Source organism: Ovis canadensis, chromosome 7 (genome assembly GCF_042477335.2).
Source record: "Ovis canadensis isolate MfBH-ARS-UI-01 breed Bighorn chromosome 7, ARS-UI_OviCan_v2, whole genome shotgun sequence".
Lineage (NCBI taxonomy): Eukaryota > Metazoa > Chordata > Mammalia > Artiodactyla > Bovidae > Ovis > Ovis canadensis.
The window spans coordinates 99,148,743-99,167,696 of record NC_091251.1 but is presented as its reverse complement, the minus strand read 5'-3'; the positions used below and the strand labels follow the sequence as shown (position 1 = coordinate 99,167,696).

The 18,954-nt window shown below is 41.8% G+C and overlaps 1 protein-coding gene across 1 annotated transcript in view; it reads left to right on the top strand.

The window, feature by feature from the left end:
* Nucleotides 1-18,954, top strand: part of SPTLC2 (serine palmitoyltransferase long chain base subunit 2) — a 99,898-nt gene that overhangs the window by 21,478 nt on the left and 59,466 nt on the right. Inside the window, exon 2 of the mRNA XM_069597186.1 lies at nucleotides 5,630-5,824. Within this exon, the coding sequence (XP_069453287.1) occupies nucleotides 5,630-5,824 (195 nt within the window). The remainder of the gene's footprint in view (nucleotides 1-5,629; nucleotides 5,825-18,954) is intronic.

Sequence of the window (18,954 nt, the reverse complement as noted above, 5' to 3'; positions counted from 1 at the left end):
CTGTGACCCTGCTGTCACGCTGAGTGGGAACGTGTGTGTTTGCTTTAAAAGAAATCATGCTGCTGTGATTTTGTGTTTATATCACAAACGTAAGGTTCCATTTTCCAATAATTACTTCCTCATTATTGCTTCATTGCATAGTTGCTTTGTTTGCTTTTATGGGATTCTTGAAACCTCTGCTCAGGTTTATTCCTTCTAGTTATTTTACAATGAAACCACCCCCCCAAACCCCCCCCCCACCTTTTTTTTTTTTCTTTTCTGAAAGGAAAGAGAGAATGCAATACATTTTCCAAATCTTCCTTTTGCTACAAAAGACACTCCTAGGACAATTAGCAAAATCTAAATAAAGTCCATATTAGTATTCTAACAATTTCCTGATTTTGATAATTGTCCTGCAGTTAAGTAAGAGGGTGTCTTTGTTTTTAGAATATGCACTGAACACTTGCTCACGTGGCCTTTCCTCAGTGGAGATCTCTGCCTGCTCTTCTTCTAAGATCAGATGGACTTCCCTGGTGGTAAAAAATCTGCCTGCCAACGCAGAAGATGCAGGTTTGATCCTTGGGTTGGGACGATCCCCTGGAGAAGGAAATGGCAACCTACTCCAGTATTCTTGGGATTACTGAGAAATCCCATGGACAGGAGCCTAGCAAGCTACAGTCCATGGGGTTGCTAAAGAGTCAGACATGACTTAGTGACTAAACAACAACAGTCACATCAAGGGCCTCCCAGGTGGCACAGTGGTAAAGAACCCACCTGCCAGTGCAGGAGATGCAAGAGTCTCGGGTTAGTTCCCTGGTCTGGAAAGATCCCCTGGAGGAGGAAATGGCAACCTGCTCCAGTATTCTTGGCTGGAAAACCCCGTGGACAGAGGAGCCTGGTGGGCTACAGTCCATGGGGTCACAAAGAGTTGGACACAACTGAACACAGTCACATCAAAAGGGCCCCACCTTTGGGACCTAAACAGATTTATCCCCCAAAGGCCCCTGCCTTCAGACACCTTCCCACAGAAAGGCTTAGGCTTTTAACATCTGAATGGGGGCAGAGACGCTAGCACTCAGCCCAAGGCCCTCCTGAGTGTGCTGTCTGTCAGTCACATCCAGCTCTTTGTGATCCCACAGACTGTAGCCCACCAGGCACCTCTGTTCTGAAAGTCATGTTTTTCCAGTTCAGTCGCTCAGTTGTGTCTGACACTGCGACCCCATGGACTGCAGCACGCCAGGCCTCCCTGTCCATCACCAACTCCCAGAGGTTACTCAGGCTCATGTTGAGCTGGTGATGCCATCCAGCCATCTCATCCTCTGTCGTCCCCTCTCCTTCTACCTTCAGTCTTTCAGTCAAGCACCAGGGTCTTTTCAAACGAGTCAGTTCTCCGCATCAGATGGCCAAAGTACTGGAATTTCAGCTTCAGCATAGTCTTTCTAAAGAATATTCAGGACTGATTTCCTTTAGGATGGACTGGTTTGATCTCCTTGCAGTCCAAGGGACTCTCAAGAGTTTTCTCCAACACCACAGTTCAAAAGCATCAATTTTTCGGTGCTCAGTTTTCTTTATAGTCCAACTCTCTCATCCATACACGACTACTGGAAAAACCATAGCCTTGACTAGATGGACTTTTGTTGTCAAAGTAATATCTCTGCTTTTTAATATGCTGTCTAGGTTGGTCATAGCTTTTCTTCCAAGGAGCAAGTGTCTTTTAATTTCACTGCAGTGATTTTGGAGCCCAAGAAAATAAAGTCTGTCACTGTTCCCATTGTTTCCCCATCTGTTTACCATGAAGTGATGACCAGATGCCATGATCTTAGTTTTCTGAATGTTGCGTTTTACACCAACTTTTTCACTCTCCTCTTTCACTTTCATCAAGAAGCTTGATGTTTTCACTCTTCTCTTTCACTTTCATCAAGAGGCTTCATCATGTTTTATGGTGTGTACTTAAGGTCTTGACTTAAAAATTTTTTATTTGCCTTTTTTATTTTAGGAAAAAAATATTACCATTCAAGCAAATGTATCTTGCTATTCACTGGCATTCTTAAATTTCCCTTGATGATGAGTACTAACAGCGTCACACTCTGATCTGCTCAATGTAAAATTTTTTAACCTGGAGGGAGTAAAATGCTAATTTATTTATTGCCTTGTTGTCAATATAATTATCAAGTTACAACGATTGAAAGGTCTCTTAGGAGCCCTCTTGCGTGGTGAATCCAGAATATGAAATAACCCTGTAAGGGCTTATAGCCTGTGTTTGTTTAGAGTGAACTTGATCTCCAGTTCAGTTGAGACTAGAAAGTGTCAGATCTGAGTTCTAGGGATGTCGTAACATTAATTGGGCAATCCCCGTTCAGAGCAAAGAGCATAATGTGCATTTTCATTTACAGATATTTGTTGAGCTCCTACAAGGTGCCAACTTTCTGTAATACAAATGGTAATAAAAGGCCACTTCCCCCTTGGCTTGTGGGATCTTAGTTTCCCAACCAGGAATTGAATCCATACCCATGGCAGTGAAAACACAAGAGTCCTAACCACTGGACCGCCAGGGAATTCCCAGAAGGAAACATTATTGAGTACTTACTGTTTGTTCAGTTGAGTTCAGTCACTCAGTCATGTCCGACTCTTTGTGACCCCATGGACTGCAGTACACCAGGCCTCCCTGTCCATCACCAACTCCCAGAGTTTACTCAGACTCATATCCATTGAGTCGGTGATGCCATCCGACCATCTCATCCTCTGTTGTCCTCTTCTCCTCCCACCTTCAATCTTTCCCAGCATCAGGGTCTTTTCAAATGAGTCAGTTCTTTGCATCAGATAGCTAAAGTATTGGCGTTTCAGCCTCAGCGTCAGTCCAATGAATATTCAGAGTTGATTTCCTTTAGGATGGACTGGTTAGATCTCCTTCTAGTCCAAGGGACTTTCAAGTCTTCTCCAACACCACAGTTCTAAAGCATCAGTGCTTCGGCACTCAGCTTTCTTTATAGTCCAACTCTCACATCCATACATGACCATTGGAAAAGCCATAGCTATGACTAGATGAACCTTTGTTGGCAAAGTAATGTCTCTGCTTTTTAGTATGCTGTCTAGATTGGTCATAACTTTTCTTCCAAGGAGCAAGTGTCTTTTAATTTCATGGCTGCAGTCACCATCTGCAGTGATTTTGGAGCCTCAAAAAATAAAGTCAGCCACTGTTTCCACTGTTTCCCCATCTATTTCCCATGAAGTGATGGGACCAGAGGCCATGATCTTAGTTTTCTGAATGTTGTTAGCACTTAATAAATCCTATTCTGAGTGCTAGTTGTACAGTGAACAGAAATCTGGTGCTTTCCCTTATGGAATATTATATACATATAGGGTGATAACACCATTATTTTTATTTGAATCACATCAGGGTTCAGATTTAGCATTCAGATGGTAAAGAAATCTGCCTGCAATGTGGGAGACCCCGGTTGGATCCGTGGGTTGGGAAGATCCCCTGGACAAGGAACTGGTGACCCACTCCAGTATTCTTGCCTTAATAATCTTGCCTGGAGAATCCCATGGACAGAGGAGCCTGGCAGGCTACAGTCCTTGGGGTCACAAAGACTTGGGCACAACTGAGCGACTCACAGACATGTGCTTTGACTGAGGCCACATTATAGAAGTTGTTTCACAGTTGAATCTCAGTTAAATGCATTAAAATGCATTTAATTTTATTAAATGAAGCTATGAGAGAATCACACAATATTTCAAAGCAAACTAAGGATTAAACGTCCTACTTCCTGCTCAATTCAGTCAACTGTGTAAATTTACATGGTCTTGCTGGTTTGGGTGTGTCTGAAAATAAAGGCAAATATCTTTTTTAAAGAGATCCACCCACAGCATTCCTGGCATATGTATCTCCACACATTTGTTAGAGACATAGGAGCTCTGAAAATTGCCTTTTTATTTGTATGTTCTATTGAGAAAAAACAGTTTAAACAATTTCAGAGTTAAAAGATGAGTTAGGTACTGGTATTCAAACACAGTGTTCTTACGGCAGAGTATTTTTATAGTTTTTTTTTTTTTTTTTTAAGGATCAGGATGTTATTTTTCTTGTGTTTTAAGTGATCTTGATTTTGCTTTGTCCAGCTTAATAGCTTGCTTACATGTTATTACTTTTAAACAATTTTTTAATCTTCAAATATTGACTTATTTTTAACTATTTTGTTCTAGACACATTACAGCTTTGCTCCTGCATAAAAGTTTACTATGCACTAGATGTTAACACAGACTTCCATCTCTGGGGAAGAGATTGATAAAGACCTAAGTCAGTTTTATGAATAGTTTTCAGAAGTTCTTTAGGCATCAAATTGAATTAGTACCAACAGATTCCATGTATCTTGCCTATGCAAATGTCTTTCCTTCATCAAATACAGTAATTTCTTCCCAAACTGTTCTGACTTGCAGCATTCTAGTAGCTTTCTCAAGCTAACATTCCCAGGATACAGAAATCTAAAATATATTTAGTCCTTGGATCAGGTTGCCTGAGAGGCCAGGAAAGAGTCTTCTATTCCTTTGGAATTCTTCTTGAGTACAGTTGAAATTGAAAATATATGAAAATTGAAAATATATGTTCCTGGTAAACTGTGATTATAAATTGTGATGGAGAGGGAAGCCTAGCGTGCTGCAGTCCCTGGGGTCGCAAAGAGTCGGACACAACTGAGCGACTGAACTGAACTGAAATTGTGATTGACCATCCTCACAGCAGTTGGTTGTTTCAGAGTTAAGATTAAAAGTACATACAAACTACTTCACTGGAAATTTACTCTAAAGCAACATTTCCATTAAAATTGAACAGAGAGTAAAAAGTTTTCACCTATGGGATCAAAAGTATAGTACCTTGTTGTTTTTGTGTTAAATTTTGGATATCCCTAAAAAAGGAAGCTAGGCATAATCTTAGAGTGTTTGGAAAGAGTCACTAGGTCAGGATGAAGGAGAACAGAAATGATTTCAGGACTGTTACTGATCACGCTCACAGTTTTTCCCCTTGTGTTAGATTTCACTTTCTTTTTGCTTTATAGACTGCTGGATCACTCTTATGTAAGCATTTTACTCCGCACATAATTTATTTGTATTAGCACTAACAACAAAGGCCAGTATAAACTATGTGTTTTCATAGGGCCTCATGGTGATAATTATTTGAAATGCTGTGGCTTGATGACTTTAAGAATATAAGCTAGTAAAACATTTATGAATGTTTTATTTTATTCTAAAACTGAATTTACTTTTGATTATTTGTAAGCTAATATGCTGTTTTCAGAACAGGCTTTCTCTTTGTCCATTTCTGTTTTCTTCATTAGAACAAAGGAAATTATGCATTCTCCAACTATACCATTTTAGGATCTCTTTCGTAAAATAAAACGATAGAAATCAGTGTTAAGCGTTTTTCTTAGACAGTCCTTTCTTTGTTTCTCTTTGCTGTTCATCTGAAGTAGATATAACTTGAAATTTATTTCCATTGAAAAGATTTATGCCCTGCTTAGAACTTAATGGATGTTTGGATTTTTTTTTTTTTTTGACAATTACTTAGAGAATTCTGAAGGTTGCACATCCAGACTCAGATTTTAAGTAGTCATCTTTTTCTTACCATGACTGAAATAAACATTTTTCACTTCCCTTTCAGGTACATCATGTTACACAAAATGGAGGACTGTATAAAAGACCCTTCAATGAAGGTTTTGAAGAAACACCAATGCTGGTTGCTGTGCTCACTTACGTGGGGTATGGCGTCCTCACTCTCTTTGGATATCTTCGAGATTTCTTGAGGCACTGGAGGATTGAAAAGTGTCACCATGCGACCGAAAGAGAGGAACAAAAGGTAATCGTCAGTCTTCAGTTCTGAAAACGAAAGCCTCTTATCTTGCTGTTGTCACTCATTTTTTTCACTAGGCATTTGGGTATACATTAAAGTTTTAAAAAATGATAATAATCTAGACGCAGTTAGATGAAACCATTCCACAAGGAAAGTGAGGACAAAGGTGAAGACACAGAGAAATCAAAGAATGAAACATCTATACTTACTTCATGGCCAAGAAAGCTGCAGCTCACAGGTTAAGTGATGTTTCCCAAGATGAGGGATGTCAGAACTGGCTTGTGCAGGCGGGCCTGTGAAGAGCCAGAAGCCATGCCCTTTCTGTTCACAGCACCACGTGGTGTCCAAGTTGTGTCTCCAGTCTTCGGGAAAGACCGTGTTCTTCAGAACGCATGCTGTGTTTTGTCAGAGACATGTACACGCCTGTCTTGTTCACAGGTCACCTCTACCCCCAAAACGCAAACCCTGAAGCAGAGTGTGGCTGAGCCCCTCTGTTTCCATGGAGAGCAGTCTTGTTTTAGCCCCTCTGTTTCCATGGAGAGCAGTCTTGTTTTAGCCGTGGTAAACAGAGATGTGATGGTTGTCTCGGGAAGGAGACCCTCTTTCCCCTCACTTCACTTTTCTCTGCATACTCCTTTGTGCCTCTGTAGTTAAGTATAATATACATGTATTATCTACTCTTTAAAAAATTGTTGTAAATCAGCTATACTCCAATAAAATACAAACAAAGCCTAAGTTGTCTTGTGCTGAGGAACAACAGTATGTTCTTTGCCAAACCAAAACTTTCGTTATGGGCATTTTTAAAGTTTTTCGATTTAATTATTTAAAATTATTTAAGGTTTTCTTTTTCCCATAATAAATGTTTTTTTTTTTTCCTTTTTCCATTGAAAAAATAAGTAAATAGAATCAGAGTGAAATAATGTCCGATGTTGCAAAAAGCAAACTTGAGTGTTCTCACGTGTGAAGTATGGAGAGGGTGGCCCTCCAGGCCAGGGCATGTGCTCGATCAGAGAAGGGATTCAGAAGTTGGGCGCTTGTGGCCCACCGAACCTCTCACTTCCGTGGGGCATAGGAGGAGCGAGGCAGGTGTGGCAGCAGTGAGACCAGCGCTGAGAGGGGGCAGCGATACTGGGAGTGGATGGCGAGACGCGGGAAGGGGAGTAAGGCACCAGGAAACACAGGGAAGGAAAGGGCGTCCTCGGCTCCTAGGAGGCAAAACCTTGGGGATCCTGAAACTGGGAGAGCTGAGGAGCCAGGCCCTCTTCTCTCCGTCAACCATGCTGTCCCCTCCCCAGCCCTAGAGCCACAAGCTGCCCTTCCTTGTTGCCCTAGCTAATGCAGGCAAAACCCTGCTTTCTGAACTCTAGAACTCACTCTGAACGCCAGACTAATTTTCATCATTAAAACTAGAACAAATTAAATTTCTTTTATTCACTTCTTTCCCCCTGTCTCTACCCCTGTATATCCCAAATAGGCTTTCTGGTAAGTTGCATCCACAGTACTGATTTTTCATGCCCTTCAGGTTTGGTTTACCCACTATCGGTTATTAGCTTACTGTCTACTTCCTGTCTTGTTACAGTACCACGATAACTAATGTACAAACCAATATCTTCCTTACTAGACTGAATTGGTGGTGCTGGTGGTGACTGATGGGAACTAAAGTTTTATTCACTGAATATTCAGACTAGAAAATCTTTATCCACAGGGACCTCTCGTAGTGTCTGTACCCTATGGCAACCTAATGATTGACATGTACAGCTAGGGTCGGGGGAGCGCCAATTGTGTAGAGAGATTTGCTGCTGAGGGGTAGAAGTGTAGGCAGAGGTGTGGGGAGTGTTTGGGAGAGCTAGGAAGTGCACGTGTGAGAAGCTGTGTTTGACTGTTTGGTAGGCAGTGAGAGGTCCGAGGCAGTTTTGAGCAGGGAAGTGACTGGAGAGTGTGCACAGCTGGTGTGCGCGCTCACAGTGTGGTGGAAGAACAGATGAGCCCGTGGGATGCATCTGAACTCCTTTGTGAAGGAGGACATTGTCTTCGGAACTTGTTTCACGTCTCCAGAGGGTAAATTGCCTGTTTGGAAGCATTGGGACTGCCTGTGTGTGTACTTTGCTTTGTGTAGAAGGATTGGAACACGTAGATTTTCTTCTTAAGTCTGATTCTGTTGAGGAAACACAAACACTTCAAAATCGTGGGGCTTTGCAAAGCACCGTGCAGGTAAATAGTACTTGGATTGTATGCAGACGTAGAATAAAAAAGTAAGCTGAGTAGCACAGAGTGAATCAGGAAATAATTCTTGAAGGAAGTAACGGGAGGAAGTATATAGAACAGAGGAAACATTTACCTATAGAGTTTGTTCACGGGACGACCGTACTCAGTCATTCAAATCCATTTCAGTAGGATTTTCATAGTAGTTGGCGTTAGCAGCTAAACCTGAATTCTGCCATTTTCTTGTAACAGTTCAGCTTTTAGAAGGGAAGGAAGGCTTCTTTGCCTTTATGGTAGATCGTGTGTGTTTTCTTATGCTGGATTAGATGTAGTGAGAGGGATAGGCCATTTTAAAACTGTTGCACCCAAAAGAGGGGAGGTAAAGTGCTTGCTTAGGATGGTAAAATGCAGATATAACGTTGGTACTTTCTTATTTCCCTGAGTGAGTGGTGCTTGTAACCACATCCTTATTTTTTCTCTCATTCCGTTACAAAAGTGAGCCTGCTTAAACTATTTATGTTAGTTCTTCTTTCTATGTTGCTTTGGGTAGAAATGAACCACACAGTCTTGCTAGTAAAGGTGAGTTTTGCATAAGTGTGTTCTGTTTTACATAACTTGCATAAAATTGTTGGAATTCTTTACTGCTTGATTCTCTGTTACTGGTGGTGGTTTGGATGAAAATGTTTTTTTTTTCTCAGTCTGATTTCTTTATTATGTGAGGTGAAGCTAGTAGTTCAGAAACATGTATGTGATAGATACAGTAAAAGCTTGAGTTAATAAAAATGTTCCAACATCTAAATAGGAAATACCTAGAAGTCAGGAGCAAATTATGGTGGTTAGTTACCACACGGGCTTCCCTGCTGGCTCAGTGGTAAAGAATCTGCCTGCAATGCTGGAGACACAGGTTCAGTCCCTGCATCAGGAAGGTTACCTGGAGAAAGAAGTGGCAGCCCACTCCAGCATTCTTGTCTGGAGAATCCCCATGGACAGAGGAGCCTGGCGGGCTGCAAAGAATCGGCCACAGCTGAGCGACTAAGCACAGCACATCGCCAGTTAACAATGTCGTGATGGTTTGAAGTGGACAGCGAAGGGACTCAGCCATACGTATACTTGTATCCATTTTCCCCCAAACTCCCCTCCCATCCAGGCTGCCACATAACATTGGGCCAGAGTTCCGTGTGGTCTACAGTAGGCCCTTGTTCATTATCCAACACTTTTTTTTCTTCTAATGCTTATTTATTCATTTAATTTCGTCTGTGCTGGGTCTTCGTTACCGCGAGAGCTGCTCTGTAGTTGCGATGCTTGAGCCTGTCGTGTGGCTTTTCTTGTTGGGGAGCACGGGCTTTAGGGCTTTAGCAGCTGCGACATGCGGGCTCAGTAGCTGCAGCTCAGGTTCCAGAGCACGGGCTCAGTTGCCCCACAGCATGTGGGATCTTCCCTCATCACGGATCAAACCTGTGTCTCCTGCATTGGCAGGTGGATACTTTACCACCGAACCTCCAAAGAAGTCCCCTGCTTTTTTTTTTTTTTAACAGCTTTATTGAGATATAATTTATATACCATGAAGGGCACCTGTGTAAAACGTACAGTTGAATGATTTTTATTACTATTTACAGAAAAGGTACAGCCAGCACCATAAGCTAATCTTAGAGCGTTTTCATTTTCTGAAAAAGGAACCCATATCCAATAACAATCTCCCTTCCTCCCTCACCCCACGCTCAGTAGCCATTAATCTACTTTCCGTCTCTAGACATTTCGTATAAATGGGATGATACAATGTGTAATTTTTTGTGTCTGGCTTCTTTCACTTGGAATGTTTTTGGAATTCACCCGTGTATAAAAAGTGAAAAAAAGTGAAAGTGTTAGTCGCTCCGTTGTGTCTGACTCTTTGCAACCCCACAGACTGTGCCCGCCAGGCTTCTCTGTCCATGGGGTTCTCCAGGCAAGAGTACTGGAGTGGGGTGTCATTCTCTTCTCCAGGGGATCTTCCCGACCCAGGGATCGAACCCAGGTCTCCTGGATCACAGTTAGGTTCTTTACTGTCTGAGCCACCAGGGAAGCCCCATGGTGTATTCATTTCTTTTTTTTGGCTAAATCTTTATTTCATTGTATAGAACAGTCGTCTGTTTTTATTTCTCCTAGGGATTTCTCACTGGGAATCTAAATCCAGAATAAACCTTTTTAGAGTTTTAGTGAATGTTACCACTTTCCCCTTTTGCACAAGTGATGTTGCTAGGTTTGCAAGAGTTTCCCTGTCACCTGTTAGGCTTTTTTGTTTATAGCAACAGTGTAGCTTTTTTAGGAAGTTTTTTTGACTTTTGAATCTTGAGGTCTCTGTTTCTTTATTTAGCTGTTCTTTGCATTTAGCAGTTTGGAACTGTTTTTCACTGCTAACTCAGAATGTGGAAGTTTAAACACCAAGTGTCCTGTCCCCTGTCCTCAGTCATTCTAAGTTTAAATTGAGCACCGTTGTGGTGTCAAACCAGCAAACCAATTTCAAAATGCTTATTACGATAAAGTTTAAAAAAATAATAAAGTCCATAGGTTCCAGAGACTACCTGTAAGCCCTCTCAACAGCTCTTAGATCCCAGCGTAAGACACCATGTTGAGGTTTCCTTAGATTTCAAACTATACTTTGGTTTTGTTGGTTCTCATTAGAACGTTTGGAAAATGCCATGACATCTTTGGTAGTGGATGACTGAAAATGTAAAAAAAACGGTCTTCTCTACCTAAGTGTGGTTGTCCAGGCTGTCCAGTAGAGCTGGTCACGGATAGCACAGGCTAGTCCTCTGCTCCTGATGACTGCGCAGTCAGTGCTGGCCTCTGGGATTCCCGAGTCAGCTTCGCCTTAGTTTGTCCTGTATCACATCATTGCAAGTAGCATAGACGGTTATTCTCCCATCTCAGGGAAAAAAACCTTCTCTCAATCCTTTCTCCAGCTGATCACTCGCTCCTTCTGAAGCATTCTGCTCGCTTGGTTTCCTGGACCTGGTGGCCTGTTTCTCCTCCTGTCTTTCTGACTGTTTTCTCTCATCCTCTCCTCCTGCGTCCTGGTCATTTGCCCAGCTTCTCAGTGTTGGTGTAGGTTGTGGCGCAGGCTTCATGCTTAGTCCTCTTCTCTTCTCATCTGCACTCACTCCCTTGGTGATTTCATCCGCTGTTTTGGTTTTCAGTGCCCCTCTGTACGACGAGAATGTCTAAATACGTGTCTCCAGCACTGTCTCCCTCACTGGGCTCTACACTGTGTAGGTAGCTGCCCACTTGCATCTCCACATAGGCCCTGCAAACTCTGCGTGTCTAAAACTGAGCGGACATACCCTTCTCTAATCAGCCAGCAGTCTTCCCCATCTCCCTGAATAACAGTTCTCTTCTTCCAGTTGCTTAGGCTTTAGAGTTAATCCTCTGTTCTTCTTTTTGGCATCTGCCTTTTGTGGTCCATTAGGAAATTCAGACTTCATCCCTTTTTATCAATCTTAATTTATCACCTCGGCATAATTTATTGCTTACTTAGCCTCTCACCCCTCTGCTCCAGGCACACTGGTCTCTTTGCATTTCCTTCAAGGCTCTAAGTAAGTATACTCTTGCTTCGATGCCATTGCACTTGCTGTTCACCTGCCAGGAAAGCTCTGCCCCAGGTAGTCTTGTGAATGGTTTCCTTGCTTTCTCTTCCTTATTGAACCCTGGCCACCCTAGCTAAGTTTCAGCATGACGCCAGCATTTCACATCCTGCTTCTCTGTTTCATTCTTGTTTTCATGAGCACTTTTTACTACTGACATACTTTATATCTTATACATGTGTCTTTTTTCGTATCTGTTTCTTCCACTAAAGCATAAATTCCACAAGGGCAAAGAGTATTACTTTCTTTTTGTTCACTGTATAATCGATGCCTGAAAGACTGCTTGGCACATATTAATGTATCATATTACACATTCAGTTAAGTGTTTAAGAGGTGAGTGCTAGGGTGTGAGTGGTGGTAATAATTACAGTGAAAAGTTCTGGGCTTTGAATTGATGTATTCACAGTCCTATGTGTGTTTGTGTGTGTGTGAATACATACTCAGGTGCAGACACACAGATGACCCACTTTTAGATTTAGAGAAAACAAATGTCTCTAATCTTGAGATCTCGTTTTATGCCTTCACTGATGTTACAGAAGCAACAAGGAAGTGACCTCCTATAGCATTAAAAGCATGGAAGAACACACAGTAAGTAATAGGACTTACATGAATAATAGGGAAAGCTCTTGACCACAATTCAGAGATTTTAAAGTCACCAGCTTAATAACTTTTCTCAGGTTATTTCACCTGATTGTCTTCATTAAGTAGAGTTAGAGATGATGTTGTTAGTTTATAATACCCCTAGCCACATAATGCTTTTTTTAAAATTAATTGTTATTGGAGTTTAGTTCCTTTTTACGATGTTGTGTTAGTTTCTGCTGTACAGCAAAGTGAGCCAACTATGCATATGCATCTATTCCTTCCTTTTTGGATTGCTTTTCATTTTCGTTACTTCTTCAGGTGGGAATTATATAGGATTTTCAAAATCTCTTAATTTAAGTATTGGAACAATTTTGTCATGTTTTAGCTATATCTGGACATACCTTATGAGGTTATTTCCTTCCCTAGAAAAGGTGTTGCCAAAATAAAAATTTAGACCATTAAAGATTTTTTTATCATTAGCCTGTCTTTGATATGCGGTATCTTCTTTATCATGCTTCCTAGGTGGCTCAGTGGTAAAGAACCCACTTGCTAATGCAGGACCTGCAGGGATTCAATCCCTAGGCTGGGAAGATCCCCTGGAGAAGGAAATAGCAAACTCACTCCGGTGTTCATGTCTGGATAATCTGTGGACAGGGGGCCTGGCGGGGTAGTCCATGGAGTCTCAAAGAGTCAGACATGACTGAGCACACACACAGTCAGTCAGTCAGTCATCCTGTTTATCACCATGAAGTGTCTCAACGGTACTGTAGTAACCTGTAAACAGCGTTCAGTTCAGTTCAGCTGCTCAGTTGTGTCCGATTCTCTGTGACCCCATGAATCGCAGCACACCAGGCCTCCCTGTGCATCACCAACTCCCAGAGTCCATCGAGTTGGTGATGCCATCCAGCCATCTCATCCTCTGTCGTCTCCTTCTCCTCCAGCCCTCAATCCCTCCCAGCATCAGGGTCTTTTCCAGTGAGTCAACTCTTTGCATGAGGTGGCCAAAGTACTGGAGTTTCAGCTTCAGTATCAGTCCTTCCAGTGAACACCCAGGACTGATCTCCTTTAGAACGGACTGGTTGGATCTCCTTGCAGTCTAAGGGACTCTCTAGAGTCTTCTCCAACACCACAGTTCAAAAGCCATCAATTCTTCGGCACTCAGCTTTCTTCAGAGTCCAACTCTCACATCCATACATGACCACTGGAAAAACCATAGCCTTGACTAGACGGACCTTTGTTGGCAAAGCAATGTCCCTGCTTTTGAATATGCTGTCTAGGTTGGTCATAACTTTCCTTCCAAGGAGTAAGCATCTTTTAATTTCATGGCTGCAGTCACCATCTGTAGTGATTTTGGAGTCCCCAAAACTAAAGTCTGACACTGTTTCTCCATCTATTTCCCATGAAGTGATGGGACCAGAGGCCATGATCTTCGTTTTCTGAATGTTGAGCTTTAAGCCAACTTTTTTACTCTCCTCTTTCACCTTCATCAAGAGGCTTTTTAGGTCCTCTTCACTTTCTGCCATAAGGGTGGTGTCATCTGCATATCTGAGGTTATTGATATATCTCCCGGCAGTCTTGATTCCAGCTTGTGCTTCTTCCAGCCCAGTGTTTCTCATGATGTACTCTGCATATAAGTGAAATAAGCAGGGTGACAATATACAGCCTTGATGTACTCCTTTTCCTATTTGGAACCAGTCTGTTGTTCCATGTCCAGTTCTAACTGTTGCTTCCTGACCTGCATATAGGTTTCTTAAGAGGCAGGTCAGGTGATGTGGTGTTCCCATCTCTTTCAGAATTTTCCACGGTTTGTTGTGATCCACATAGTCAAAGGCTTTGGCATAGTCAATAAAGCAGAAATAGATGTTTTTCTGGAACTCTAGAGCATTTTTAAAGAAAAGGTTTCAGGTGTGTAGCCTTCAGTTTCAGTGGCCGAAGGTTTGGAAGCACCCTGATGTTTCCCAAATAGCTGCGTGCCTTAGTGCCAGCAGACACAGTGGGTTTTCTTGTGCTCAGGTGTTAAAGCAAATTGGATTACACACTTTTGAGCCAGGCAGTTCAACAGACTCTGTCATGTAAAACTTTTGTTTGAGATTTATTGGAAAATGGTCTTTCCTTTACTTTTTCCTTTACTTTCCTGCGTCCTGGACATAGGAATCTGGTTGAAGGGCCCTCGGCCTGAGCTGAGGATTGGAGACTGATCACCTCCTCTTGGCAGAGAACTTGAATTCTGGTTCTGGTCTGGTCTGATTTCTAGTAGGGCCGAGTTCCAGTCTTCCCTTCTTTGGAGGCCCAGGGAAAAGTCCCATAATGCCTGGGTATCTGTAGGTGGCAGGAGACGTCTGTAAGGCCACCCCTTTCGCCCCTGCTCTCCCGCCTCCTCCCTCTTCTTCTTTCAACCTAGCTTCCTTTCCTCCCTTGAAATCTTTGATGTTAGTACTTGGATTATTGTATTTACGGGCTTCCCTGGTGGTGCAGAGTTTAAAGTGTCTGCCTGCAATGTGGGAGACTGGGTTCGATCCCTGGGTCGGGAAGATTCCCCTGGAGAAGGAAATGGCAACCCACTCCAGTATTCTTGCCTGGAGAATCCCATGGATGGAGGAGCTTGGTGGGCTACAGTCCACGGGTCGCAAAGAGTTGGACATGACTGAGCCACTTCACTTTCACTTCACTTCACTTTTTAACCTGTTCATTGGTTGTGTATAACCAGTATATACATATGTACAACACACGTCTTGAAAGGTTAATAAAAACGCGGATGTGGTTGTAATGAATGCTTATACACGTGAGCAGTGATGAAACTACCACCTTAGAGGTAACACATTGCTGTCACCTCAGAAACCACACCCCGACGTGTCCCTTTTCAGTCCTGCCTTTTCCCTCTCCCCTAGGCTAGCGATTGTCCTGACTTTTCTTTATGGTTTTATCATCTGCATGTATATCTATAAGCAATAAAACTTAGTTAAGTCCAGTTTTGAATGTTCTATAAATGGATTTGCATTGTATATATTTTTGTGCCTTAGTTTTTGTATTCAGCATAGGATTCAGCTGTTTTATGGTGTACTTCTGCTTCATTTGTTCTCATTGCTGTATAGAATCCCAGTGTAGGAGTATAACTGCTAAAATTTATCTACTCTAGTATCAGTGGACATTGAGGCTTTTTTTTTTTTCCAGTTTTTGTCATGACTCATAAAGGTGCTGTCAACTCTCTGATGTATGTTTCCTGAACATGTATCTATGAATTTCTCAAGTCTTAGAATACATGGGTTATAGAATATGCATGCCTTCAACTTTACTAGATAGTGACAAACTGTTTTTCAAAGTGATTGTACTATTTTTTATACTTACCAGCTGTGTTTGAAAGTTCTCATTGTTCCACATCCTAACCAACAATTCGTATTGTCAGAATTAACTTTTTTTTGCCAGTCCTGGTGTATTTATGTCTAGTACCTCATTGTAGTTTTAATTTGCATTTCTCAATTGCCCAATTAAGCTAAACACCTTTGCATTATGTTTAATGATCATTTGATGTTTCTGTTTGGTGAAGTGCCAATTAAAATCTTTGGCCTGTTTATCTGTTGGGTTTCTCTTTTGTTTTGTTTTTTCTTAGCAGTTTATAGGAAATTTTTATGTCTTCTAGAAGACATTTTACAACTGTCTAAGCCCATTTTGTGACTTGTCTTGCCACTGTGTATATCTTTTTAAAAAAACTTATTTGTTTTTGACGGAAGAGTAACTGCTTTACAGTATTGTGTTGGTGTCTACCAAACATCAGCGTGAATCAGCCATAGGTTTTCTGTGTGTCTTTTAATGAACAGAAACTCTTTTACAGTAAGCGAGTGTGTCAGTCTTCCTGTATGGACTGTGTTTAAGGTATTTTGTCCTGAGTTTGTGGATTTGTTTTCCTGTTTCCGTTGCGTTTTAAATGATAAATACACATCAAATCACATGAAAATACCAATATCTGACCATTTTTGAACTGCTAAAATGATGATTTCAATGTGATTCAGTCTAATAAGATAAAGAAGGAAGGGCATATATCTGGACATAGTACAGATGTGTAAAGGTGTATAATATGGCTGTATATAATATGGGTTGGTAAGTTCAACTTAGGTTGTGATAAAAGTTGTTAATTCTTCTTAAAAAATTGCTTCCCTGCACTATAATTAGTACCTGTTTTACCTGTTTTTACATGAGAGAAGTAAACTAGCTTTCAGAAAGTGGGCCCCTGGCTTTTGACCTCTGCAGTTCAAGTAAAACATTCCCTCAGGGATTCTGTCTGTGTCGCTTACCTCCTGTGGCTGAAAGACTGGTTTGAATGCAGAATAAGCACAGGCTTGTTGAGCCATTTTTCTATATGGATGTATGTACCCCCACATGGCCCCATTTTTCGGCTTTTCAGAGAAAGTTTCTTTGTCATGGGGGCCAAAGTCCTTTTACACAGTAGATGCTGGAGTTTTATTTATTTATTTTTTAGCCGCATTGTGCAGCTTATGGAACCTTAGTTCCCCAACCAAAGATTGAACCCAGGCCCAACAGCAGTGAAACTCTGAGTTTTAACTCCTGGACCACCAGGGAATTCCCTGGAGTTTTGTCTTGAGACATTTGGGAAATGCTAGCTTTGCAGCTAGAGAAGGCCATGGCACCCCACTCCAGTACTCTTGCCTGGAAAATCCCATGGATGGAGGAACCTGGTAGGCTGCAGTTCTTGGGGTCGCTACAAGTCGGACACAACTGAGTGACTTCACTTTTATTTTTCACTTTCATGCATTGGAGAAGGAAATGGCAACCCACTCCAGTGTTCTTGCTTGGAGAATCCCAAGCGAGGAGCCTGGTGGGCTGCCGTCTGTGGGGTTGCACAGGGTCGGACATGACTGAAGCGACAGCAGCAGCAGCAGCAGCTTTATAGCCATTGCTTATCATAGCCTGTCTCTCACACTGCCGATCAAGTACAAGCTTAGCTTTTACTCCTCTGCCCCTAACGTTGCTCTTATTTATTGGGCTGGAGAAAAGGTTTGGTTTTTCCTGGCTCTAGTAGTACTTAGTTGTCTTTAACTTCATTCAAAAATTTCGTTAGATTGTATTGGGATAGGTGTTATATCAGTGTGCATTTTAATAAAATTATCAAAATTGTTGAATTTTTGTGTAGCTGTTTAAATATTGAAGATGGAGGAGAAAAGAAAAACATTTTCTCTATATTGAAAAAAGAAAGTGGAAGTGTTAGTTGTTCAATTGTGTCTGACTTGCAACCCTTAGACTGTAGCCCACCAGGCTCCTCTCTGTCCATGGAATTTTCCAGGCAAGAATAGTGGAGTAGGTAGCTATTCCCTTCTCAAAGGGATCTTCCCAACACAGGGATCAAACCCAGGTCTCTTGCATTGCAGGCAGATTCTGTGTTTTATTATTTCAAGAAAGGTAACAATGCAGCAACTGCTGCTGCTGCTATTAAGTCGCTTCAGTCGTGTCCAACTCTGTGCAACCCCAGAGACGGCAGCCCACCAGGCTCCCCCTTCCCTGGGATTCTCCAGAAGCGGCTGAAACACACACAAAAAATATTTGTATGGTGTCTGGAGAAGGTACCGTGACTTATCTGTCAAAAGTGGTTTGTGAAGTTTCATGCTGAAGATTTTTCGCGGGATGATGCTTTACCATCGGGGAGACCAGTTGAAGTTGATTAACTAATGTGTCAAATTGAGACATTAATTGAGAACAACCAACATTATATCACACAGGAGATAGCTAACATATTCAAAATATCCAGATAAAGCATTGGAAATAGCTTACACCTGCTTGGTTATGTTAGTCACTTTGGTGTTTGGATTCCACATAAGTAAATAAAAACCTTCTTGACCATATTTCCACGTGTGATTCTCTACTGAAATATAATGAAAAGTTCCATTTTTATAACAAGCTGTGATGGGCAATGAAAAGTGGATACTGTACAATAATGTTGGAACAAAAGAGGTCCTGGGGCAAGGGAAATGAACACCAGAGGCTTCGTTGGTCTTCATCCAGTTAATTCCAGGAAGTACTGCTTCCTCTTAGAGCAACTGAAAGCAGTTGACAAAAAGCATCTGGAATTAGTCAACAGAAAATGTACAATCCTTCATCAGGATACTGCAAGACTGCATGTTTCTCTAATGACCAGGCAAAAACTGTTACAGCTTGGCTGGGAAGTTCTGATTCATCTACCGTATTCACCAGACGTTGCGCCTTTGGATTTCCATTTATTTTGAACTTAACAAAATTCTCTTAGTAGGAAAAATTTCAACTCCCTGGAAGACTGTAAAAGGCACCTGGAACAGTTCTTTGCTCAAAATGATAAAAAGTTTAGGGAAGGTGGAATTACAAAGTTGTCTGAAAAATAGCAGAAGGTAGTGGAACAAAATGGTGAATATGTTCAGTAAAATTCTTGGTGGAAATGAAAATGTTTTTTTATTTTTAAGAATCTGCCTGCAATGCAGGAGACCTTGGTTTGATTCCTGAGTCAGAAAGTTTGGTGGCTCAGATGGTAAAGAATCTGTCTGTAGTGCGGGAGACCTGGGTTCAATCCCTGGGTTGGGAAGATCCCCTGGAGAAGGGAAAGGCTACCCACTCCATTATTCTTGCCTGGAGAATCCCCATGGACAGAAAAGCCTGGTGGGCTACAGTCCATGGAGTCACAAAGAGTCGGACACAACTGAGTGGCTAAGCACAGCACAGCAGCCACTCCAGTATTCTTGGGCTTCATGGTGGCTC